The sequence below is a fragment of the Myxocyprinus asiaticus genome, chromosome 3 (genome assembly GCF_019703515.2).
Source record: "Myxocyprinus asiaticus isolate MX2 ecotype Aquarium Trade chromosome 3, UBuf_Myxa_2, whole genome shotgun sequence".
In the NCBI taxonomy this organism is placed as follows: domain Eukaryota; kingdom Metazoa; phylum Chordata; class Actinopteri; order Cypriniformes; family Catostomidae; genus Myxocyprinus; species Myxocyprinus asiaticus.
In genome coordinates, this window is record NC_059346.1 from 23751082 (window position 1) to 23761456 (window position 10375).

General features: G+C 36.9%; 2 protein-coding genes across 2 annotated transcripts in view; one reads left to right on the forward strand and one right to left on the reverse strand.

Moving 5' to 3' along the window:
• ddx31 (DEAD (Asp-Glu-Ala-Asp) box polypeptide 31) overlaps window positions 1-4753 on the forward strand; it is a 31708-nt gene extending 26955 nt beyond the window's left edge. The window contains exon 20 of the mRNA XM_051676118.1: window positions 4196-4753. Coding sequence (XP_051532078.1) covers window positions 4196-4349 — 154 coding nt within the window. The 3' untranslated portion in view covers window positions 4350-4753. The remainder of the gene's footprint in view (window positions 1-4195) is intronic.
• Window positions 4754-5254: 501 nt separating this feature from the next.
• Window positions 5255-10226, reverse strand: LOC127424762 (barH-like 1 homeobox protein). Its single transcript, XM_051670200.1, has 3 exons — window positions 9195-10226; window positions 7937-8159; window positions 5255-6675 (listed from the first exon to the last, which is right to left on the reverse strand). The coding sequence occupies exons 1-3, from the start codon at window positions 9592-9594 to the stop codon at window positions 6396-6398; spliced, it is 903 nt and encodes a 300-aa protein (XP_051526160.1). The 5' UTR covers window positions 9595-10226; the 3' UTR covers window positions 5255-6395.
• Between the last annotated feature and the right edge of the window lie 149 nt (window positions 10227-10375).

The following is a 10375-nucleotide window of genomic DNA, read 5'->3' on the forward strand; positions in this document are numbered from 1 at the left end:
CACTTGACGCATGCTCAGAGCGCTGTACATGAACCAGGCATAGTGTTGCCAGGTTTTCATGGTGGTCACGTCAAGCTGTTTTTGAAAATGCCGACGCGAGTTAAAATTAGTTTTTTGGGATACTTCTAGAATGTACCGCGGTCACCAAAATGTTGATGATAAACACTAGAAAATGGTGCACATTTTCAAAGAATCACCGTGTTGAAGCCTGCACTGTTCCAATTGGGCCAGATGTCAAGTTTTATAGTGAATAAGGACTTAAATTTTGGTCTGTTTCTCATATCAATTCAGGAGAAATGGAATAAACCATCATATTAATTACTTTTATGCTGCTTTAATGTCCTTTTTGGAGCTTGAAAGAATTTTTTTTTTTTTTTTTTTTTTTTTTTTTTTTGCGCTCCACAGAGTCATTTGAGTTTGACATGGCATGAGGGTGAATAAATGATGAGAGAATTATCATCCCAATATTTAATGTCTGAAATATCTTAAGTCATGCACTGCCTTTGGAAAGATAGCTATACAGATGTATTACAGCAAATCTCACTCTCAACACTTTCATCCCTGTTTTTGGATAGGCTTTGTTGCGATTTCAGATGCTTTATCTAGAGACCCCAAAGTTTGAGGATTTGGTGAGGATTTTTCTTCATTGTTCTCCACTCTGAGCACCTATAACTACCAAAACTCTGTTGGCTTTGCTTGCCACATTTGCTTGCCTCTTTCAGTCCTTCAGTACTTCTCTAGCTATTCATACTACTATTTCTTGATGTTGCTTTCATTTGAGGTATAATCTGTTTGACAGTGTTTTCTTATCTGTCTTGTTCTGGAGATCACACAAGATCTCTTTCGCGTGTTTTATTTCAGTGTATCTTTAGTCAGGCTGCCAGTGCTGTTAATCTCAGAGTTGGAACAGTTTTTAGTGCACCAGTTGTGGACATGGCATTTTATTCCTTTAGTTCGGGTATATGACTATATTAATATACTTCATTTTCACTCCATATTGTTGCTCGGCCAGCTACACCTGCTGACCTCCTTCTATTTGGTCTTTGTTTCAAAGGACTTTGAAGATTTGTTGCTTTAACTCTGTAACCTAGCCACTGCTGAGCAATGAATCAGTGTTTGACAGTGTGTGTAAATATAGTGATGTGATGTATAAGTATCTGAATATAGTGAAATTGTATACATTGGCAAGAAAAAGTATGTGAACCCTTTGGTATTTGCTGGTTTTCTACATTAATTTGTCAAAATGTGATTATCATCTTCATCAAAGTTACAAGTATAGACAAACACAATCTGCTTAAGCTAACAACACAAACAATTATAATCTTTAATGTCTTTATTGAACACATCCCCTTAAATATTCACAGTGCTGTGGAAAAAGTACGTGAACTCTTGGATTTAATAACTGATCGATCCTCCTTTGGCAGCAGTAACCTCAACCAAGTGTTTCCAGTAGCTGCGGACAGGGTTGGGAAGGTTACTTTTTAAATGTATTCCACTACAGATTACAGAATACATGCTGTAAAATGTAATTTGTAATGTATTCCGTTAGATTACTCAAGATCAGTAACGTATTCTAAATACTTTGGATTACTTCTTCAGCACTGGTAGATTTTTTCACTTGTTTTGACTATAAAATTTCTGTCAGTACAGTAAGACAAAATACACATGTTCAAAATACATTCTCTGAAAAACCTAAATATCTTATGCAGTGTTGTTTCTAAAACAAGATCAATCTAATTGATCTTGTTTTAAGGATTTTTTTATATATATATATATATATTTTTTTTTTGTTTGTTTTTTTTTACAGGAAAACAATACAAAAATTATCAAGAATAAGATTTTTGCCCTAATATCAAAGATCTTACTAGAAAAAATAAATTATGATCCAACATGAATTTTCTTGTTAAAAAATATGGTCGTGCCTGGTAACGTGTATGTAAAATGGCTAGAAATAGCATTTTAGCTTAGCGTAAATCTGACAATTTACACAAGGTTTATTTCTATTTCTTCCGCTCCAAACTTCCTTCAAACTTACTTATCTGTCTGCTCGTATGAATGGAACACATCATAAGAAAGTATTTCACTGCTGTTCCAAATGCACTTTGGATCGCATCTGTATATGTATAAATGTTTTCCATCTGAAAGGACTAAATATTAAATGATACAAATGACAATAAAATGCAAAGTAATCTCTTCACTAATCAAAATACTTTTTGAATGTAACTGTATTCTAATTATCAATTATTTAAATTGTAACTAGTGGAATACAGTTACTTATATTTTGTATTTTAAATACGTAATCCTGTTACATGTATTCCGTTACTCCCCAACCCTGGCTGTGGATTAGACCTGCACAACATTTAGAAGGAATTTTGGACCATTCATCCTTACAGAACTGCTTCAGCTCAGCCATATTCTTAGGATGTATGGTGTAAATGGCTCTCATGAGGTCGTTCTACAGCATCTCTATTGGGTTACGGTCTGGGCACTAGGGGCACTCCAAAAGGTGGATTTTCTTTTTTTTAAGCCATTCTGTTGTGGATTTACTCCGATGTTTAGGGCCATTACAGCCAACCTGCCATTATCCTGTAGGATATCTTGATTAACTTGGGAATTCATTTTTCCCTCAATGATGGCAAGCAGTCCAACCCCTGAAGCAGCAAATCAGCCCCAAATCATGATGCTCCCTCCACTGTACTTCACCTTTGGGATGATGTTTTCATGTTGGTATGCGGTGCCCTTTTTACGCCATGTGTAGTGCTGTGTGTTTTTCCCAATTCAACCTTAGTTTCATAAGTCCACAAAACATTTTCCCAGTAGCGTTGTGGAATGTCAAGGTGTTTTTTGGCAAACTTCAGGCATGCAGCAATGTTTTTGTTGAAAAGCAGTGGCTTCTTTCGTGGTGTCCTGCCATGGACACCATGCCTGTTTAATGTTTTCCGTAGAGTAGACTCATGAACCGAGATGTTAACCAGTTCCACTGATTCCTTCAGGTGTCTAGCTGTCATTCTAGGGTTTTTTTTTATTTTTTATTTTTTTTTTTTACCTCATTGAGCATTCTGTTGTGTGCTATTTGAGCCATCTTGGCTGGACGGCCACTTCTAGGGAGAGTAGCCACAGTACTAAATCATCTCCATTTGTACACAACATGTCTAACTGTGGACAGATGAATATGTAAGCTCTTCAAGATAAATGTGTAAACCTTTCCAGCTTTATGTAAAGCAACAATTCTTGATCGTAGGTCTTCTGAGATCTTTTTTTTTTTTTTTTTTTTTATGAGGCATGGTCTATGTCAGCTGATGCTTCCTGTGAATAGCAAACTCAAAATGTTTGAGTGCTTTTTATAAATAAAAGTAGCTCTAATACATCCAATCTTGTTTCATTAATTGGATGCCAGGTTTGCCATCTCTTGACTCTAATTATCCTAGGAGCTCACATACTTTTCCCAACCTACACTGTGAATGTTTGAATTGTGTATTCAGTATGTAGAAGAACAATACAATAATTTGTGTTATTAGTTAAAACAGATTATGTATGTTCATTATTGTAACTTGGATGAATATCAAACCAAATTTTAAGACATTCGCGTATGTCTGTATACATCCTTCATATTGCCTGTAGGGGTCGCTGTAGAGCACTCAGGGGCTAAAAGAAAAATATCTGCTGTCTCATACCTCCTCTAAGCCCTGGGGGTATTGTGCCTTGTGTCATCATGAGGGTAGGTGTGTATGTGTGTGTATTGGTTCCTTAAGCAGCCCCACGGGGGCAAAGTGCCGCTTCATTCTCCAGAGTTATTGATTATATAAACAGTCACTAGTTTTACATCAGGCCCCCGCTGCTGTCTACGAGCCTTTTATTGACGACCGTGGGAAATCTGTTCATCCAGCCTCAAAGCTTGGTCAGACTGTATCTACCACCCTCTCTTTATAGGATAATTTTGAAATCTGTGTTTTGTGTATTTTGATACTTTCAAAACATGCAAGCAATTCACATTTTAGTCATTGTAGTTGAGAGGTTCATTTAGTTTTTATTTTGTGATTTACTTCTGGGGTTTTTCTCAAGTGCTGGATTTTATAGATTTGGGGTAAAAGCATTAAAATACACATTTATACTTGTTTAACGGGTTATAGTGTGTTGTTGTGATTATAAGTTCTTATAATGCACTATAACTCTCCTTAATTTAAATGTTTTGCAGGCCTCCCAGGAAGCTCACGACGAAAGAGCGAGTGTCGAATCTTATGTGCTCAGAGTACGTCAGCGGGATAGAGGGAGAATCCAAGTCTAAGAAGAAGAGGAAAAAGAAGAGAGGTCAAACAGAGAAAGAGGAATCTACTCCTGCATCAAGATAAAGCTGTAGGAGCTATGTGAGATAAAGTGCTGAGGTCAGAGCCCTCATGTCCAGGTGGATTCTCTGGGTTGAACTCGGATGTCCTTACACAGAGTGTGATGTTTTTACCTCTGACAACGGATGACAGGTCAGCAGCATGGTCTGAAAATTTGCTCCACGCAAAAACGTCAATGCAGATGGTATAAAATAAGAAAATGCTTGTTGGAGTGAAATGTGTTTGGAATATTTTATTGGTCCGAGTTCCCCAGAATCACTTTTGACCTGTGAATTTATTACTATAAATGTGGTTTCATAAATATGACTTGTGGTAACTATTTAAACAATTATGATTTACACGAAAAAGATTGGTTTCATGTTCATCTAAATGTTGCCAAAACGCAGTCACTGTATTTTAAATAAAATAATTTGTATTCAATATTTGTTTGTCTGATTTAACCTGATTTTGCAATCCAACACAGAAATTCTTTCAGAAGTGGCCATCGAAACATGACTTAGGCTACCTTGCGTGTTTTACAGCTGGTTGTAGCAACTAAAAACACTTCCTTTCAAAAAGAATGCAAATTCAGGTCTATTGATTTATCATTAAGGGCTATTTAGCTTCATTTAGCTGGTTTTGTTGGCTTGAAATTAAGCTTGGTCAGGTAAAAAAAAAAAAAAAAAAAAAGTGGATATGTGGAGGATTATGCTGACCAGCTGTCCAAGCGTTCAGTCTGACTCGCCCGGTCACCAGCTGCTGTCTTTTGGCCAAAGACTGCTAGGAAAGCTAAACGAAATTTGACCAGAATACTACCTTTTACGGTCGCTTTATTAGGGTAAAAGCCGCTTGTTTGGTTGCCCGTAACATTTTGATTGGTCTCTTCTAGTGAAACGCCTATTATGGTTGGTCAATTAAACCCACACAACAAACCAGTTAGCAGATAGGCTCATTTCAACTTGTGTAAGCTGTTCGTTACGAAGCTCACGTGACGCTTTAAATATACATAGACGTCACAAGGTTTTGATTAGCAGTAATTTGTTTATTTTAATATAAAATGCCAAACTTAAATGTGTGTTACATCTTGTGTAAAATGAAAATAGCAAAAAAAAAAAAAAGTGCCACAATATGGATTGCCTACCCACCAAAATAGCCCACTTTTTTTGTCTTGCTTCGTGCTTTTATTCACCTGCACTACAGACTACTGGTAATATGATACCTTGTTGCAGCTACGCTTTGAATTCTAAAAAAATCACATTCATGTGTGTGGGTAAACTTTTTGCATCGACCATTTTCTGAAGCCCATTTTAAGGAGGCTATCATACATTCACATCCGATGATATTAAAGAATAAATCGCTAGCGTTGTATGCGTCTTAACAGTCTTTATTTATTTGAAAAAAAAATATTTTGGCGCATTTTGAAGTTGTAAACTACCCATAATCACAACACAATTTCCACAAAGACGGTTTCAACATCTGAACAGGTTGCAGTGCCTTGAATTTGCTCTCATCTGTGCATTAGGAAAACTGTCATACTTGAGTAGCTACTAATAGCCTAATAATAATAATGCTCAGCACTATGACCACAATCACAATAATCTGACAAATTACATTTATAACAACAACGCATTATTATTTTATTATTGTTATATTCTTCAGATGCTTTTTTTTTATCATAGTTTAATAAGTTATATCATTCCGCTGAAATTGCTTTGTCTTCTGTTGATATCTGTAATGTCTATTTTGATGTGCTTGCGTCATATTTTTTGTGCAAATAAACCATCACGCCATTTCTGAGGGGGAAAGCATCATCATAATGTTTTATAGCCTAGCCTGTCTCACGAGGGTTTTTTTTTTTTTTTTTTTTTTTTAAATCCTCGTCTCAAAAAAAAAAATAAATAAATAAAAAAATCACTTTTTCAGCATTTTAAAGTTTAATAAATAATTAAGATTCAACTTTTGGTCAGAGTCATTTGGAAAGTCTGTTATTGCGCGTCAAGTTTTTGTTTCATTGGCACGTCCAAGCGCAACCCTGTTGTTCCTGAGTTTGGAGCTGTGACAGGTTGGATGAGTTCATCGCGGCGTGTGTCGAGGTATCACTCCAGAGAGAGATGCTGGATCCCCGCCGCCCTGAAGACCGTGCAGGAGGATTCTCGGTACTAGAGGCCGTTGAACGGGTGGCGGAGGCGCGGATGGTCCTCGGTATAGATATAGCCCCGGTCCCGGTTCGAAGTTGGAGACCAAACTTTGAGGGTAAAAATAGGGTGAAGGAAACATTCTCTGAAGAGCCGAGTAATTTCCTGCTTCAGCGAGGAGCTCGAGTCCAACTGCGGTCTGCCGCTTCCACTTAGTTCTGTATTTAAAAAAAAAACACAAAATAATGTTGAGCTGGAGTCCTTTGAGTAACACTTTACAAAAACAGATTCCACATATTCCAGGACCAGGAGAAAAGTTTTATGTAGTCAATGTGAAAAAAGTAAATAAATGTTTTGCCGTTTATGTGATTGAAGGAATATTCCGGGTTTAATACAAGTTAAGCTCAATCGACAGCATTTTTGGCATAATATTGATTACCACAAAAATAATTTTCACTTGCCCTTCCTTTAAAAAAAAAAAAAAAAAAAAAAAAAAAAGAAGCTAAAATCTGGGTTCTAGTGAGACACTTACAATGGAAGTGAATGGGGCCAATCTGTAAACGTTCAAATACTCACTATTTCAAAATATTATAGCCACTAGACAAACAATATGTGTGCTAACATGATTTTAGTGTGATAAAATCGCTTACTAACATTTTAGTAAGCGATTATAGCCAATTTTACAACTTTGCCATGATGATGAAATGTCAACAAACCTTAAAACCCAATAACGACTGTAAAAAATGATGACTTAAACAACTTTACAGCTCAAATAGCATATGAGATTTAACAAGAATTAAAGTGATGTTAGAAAATTATAAGCTTCACATTTCTGCCTTTTAAACCCTCCAAAAATTGGCCCCATTCACTTCCATTGTAAGTGCCCCACTGTGACCTCGAATTGTGCTTTTTTTATAGGAGGAACGAGTCAAAATTATTTTTGTGGTAATCAACATTATGGCACAAATGCTGTCGATTGAGCTTAACTTGTATTGAACCTGGAATATTCCTTTAACCCGTGTAATGTCCTGTTGAACACTCATCCGTCAAATTGTCACTCAGCTGAGAGCCATTTCAGGTAAATAATTCATCATTTAGGCAATTGTTTAATTACTACTCGGAAACTAAATTATTGATGCACCATGCATTTATTTATTATTTATAACTAAATGTGTTAAGCTCTTGTGTGTGTTTTGTCGTGTATGCACAACTTTTTCCACTGGAGGTTTAATTTTTTTCAGTTTAATAACGACAAAACAATCGCTACAAGCAGTTCTTTTGCAGACTTGTAGCCTACAGCATAATATTTCTGAGATGTTTCCGAATGTAAAAACCTTTCAGAAAGAATTCATAAAGCCTAAATGATTGTCTCTGCCCCAGTAGCCCACATAATGGTTGCTCGTCAGTTCCCTTAAAACTTTATTATTATAAAGTGTGTCACAAATATCTTACATTTCACCATACATTTTAGCGTCTTACCTGCGGTTTTGGTACCATGTTTTGACTTGTGTGTCAGATAGATTTAGAGACGCTGCCAGCTCCATCCTGTCCTGCACACTCAGGTACTTCTGACGCTCGAAGCTGCGCTCGAGCTGCGCCAGCTGGTGATCAGAGAACGCAGTGCGGGCTTTGCGTGGCTTCTTCAGCCGGGAGCTTGGGCTGTCCCTACTGCTGGAGATTTCTCGATCAGCTTCGTCTCTCACTGAAAAGAACGTGCACATATACATGTAAATAGGTGTACTTTAATTTATTTTTTCACTAGAGTGCCATTTACATTTTTGTCTCACTCACTATGTTTTCTACGCTTTAAATCTATTAGCTTTAAATCAATTTTAAAGCAATTCTTATGTCAATTTCGAAGAACATTTGCTTTGTTATGGGTTAATTTGATTAATTTTAAAATGGCAATGTTTAAGACAGATGTTTCAACATCAACATTTAACACTTTTTGCTAATCTTTTGTAGTAGGCTTATGTTGCATAAAAAATAAACAAAGGCAAGCTGTCATGAAGAGACGGCTTTTGAAACCACTTTTGGTTTCTTCTGCTTTTTTTATTTTATTTTTTATTATCATTATATTTTAAACAGTATTACCCCGCGACAACTGTGCGCACACAGACCCTTGCAGTTGGGTGAACTTCTGTCATCATATTAATTACATTTGATATAGATGATTATTTGAGTTTGTGAAACTATTTTACATTTTGAGCTTCCTTTAATGAGGTCCAAAACAGAGATTAATTCTCAAAAAAATGATAATTTTTCGATTGAAAAAACAAAAACAATCATTTGTCCATCAATTAGATTGATTGAATCAGTTATAGGAACGACGATAACGAATGTAAAACGATGAGAATTCAAATATAGGCTACCCTAAAAAAAGAATTATTTTTGATACATATTTTGTTTGTTGTGAGCAAGGTATCCTCTTTTTTTTTTTTTTTTGTGAGCTTGCGAAAAACCTCGGCTTTCAGTCTGATCCTATATTTTAGATTATTTTATTTTAAACAGCAAAATAATTTAAACCATCCTCCATACTGAGTGTTTCAAATCAGAACAATGCAGAAAGCATTATAAGTGTTACCTTTTCAGCCTTTACATTTTTAATGAACTAAATAGGCTATTTATGAACAGAAATTAGTTTGTATATTGATGATAATATTGTCAAAAGCAACTGATTCAATATTTGTTTATAAAATGCAACCTACATATAAAAACAAGGTCTTGTGTGTCTCACCTCTGTATTCACTGTCCGAGGACGAATTGCTGTGAAGTTTATCCATGCAGTCTTCAGGATCTTGGGCTGACTGTCCATGACTGGAATAAGGAGCACATGCTGCCAGGGGTTTGCAGTCCGCTAGTATGTCTCTGATCAAGAACGAGGACGTTACTGTTCTTGGCTGCTGGGATATTTGTAAAGGAGAGTCCAGTCCGAGTGTGCGCGCGTGTCTTTGCACCGCGTCTTCCACAGAGTTCCGTCTCGGCGAGGGAGGCGACGAGCAGTCGCTGTCCGAGTCCGACCGCGGGCTCAACTCCGCCGGAGACCTGCATTCTCTCTTTGAAACACACGGACTGTTAGGTCTGTGAGAAAGTATGGACTCGATCCCAAAGCTTGACCCGTTTGTTGATACATCCATCGTGTCTAATCAAAATCAAATGTGCATTTGTCCTTTCTGACACAGGTGTGCTTTTGGTAATAAAGCCCAGAAAATCTGCAGAATCAGATCATCATTCTGGGCGTTTTTCTCAGATCTCAAAAACTCACCCAAACTCCTTTTGATCCTGTCCCAGCAAGAAGGCACAAAGTCCACTATCTTAATGACTTTTTTTTTTTTTTTTTTTTTTTTTTTTTTTTTTTACCAGATCCTTCTCTTCAGTTGTTGATTGCAGCTCAGATTTGTTTGTTCTCAAAGTGAAGCGCAAAAGTCCAATCCGTAATACGCACAGGTCAGTTTCAGCACCAAGGACAGGTACAACTATTCACCAGGGCACAAGACCAGCACTCATTCTAAAAATATTCATTAGCTTAAAAATATACAGCTCTTCTGGCGTTTCTAGGAATATAACTATTGCTATAACTATACAGTAACCCCCCAAATCCTCGTAGTGACCCAAAGCTGACGCTGATGTATAAAGCTCTGTTCCAGATCTTCGAGGACTAAACCTGTGTAACAGAGTAGGCTATAAACACAAGCAGTGATCTCCCCGACCTGAAACTGACACCCCCAAGGAAACAACCAATACCAGAGGAGGAACACGCTTTTAAAGGTGTCCGTTCCGCGTTTGTCCTGAGCACCACATGTTATTGGTTAAAAGGTGTTTTTTAGGGGGTGGGGGTGATGATGATCACGTAAGAGTTGTGGGAGGGGAAGTAACATAATCACCCTCCCTTTTACCTTTTACCCTAAATAAATCACA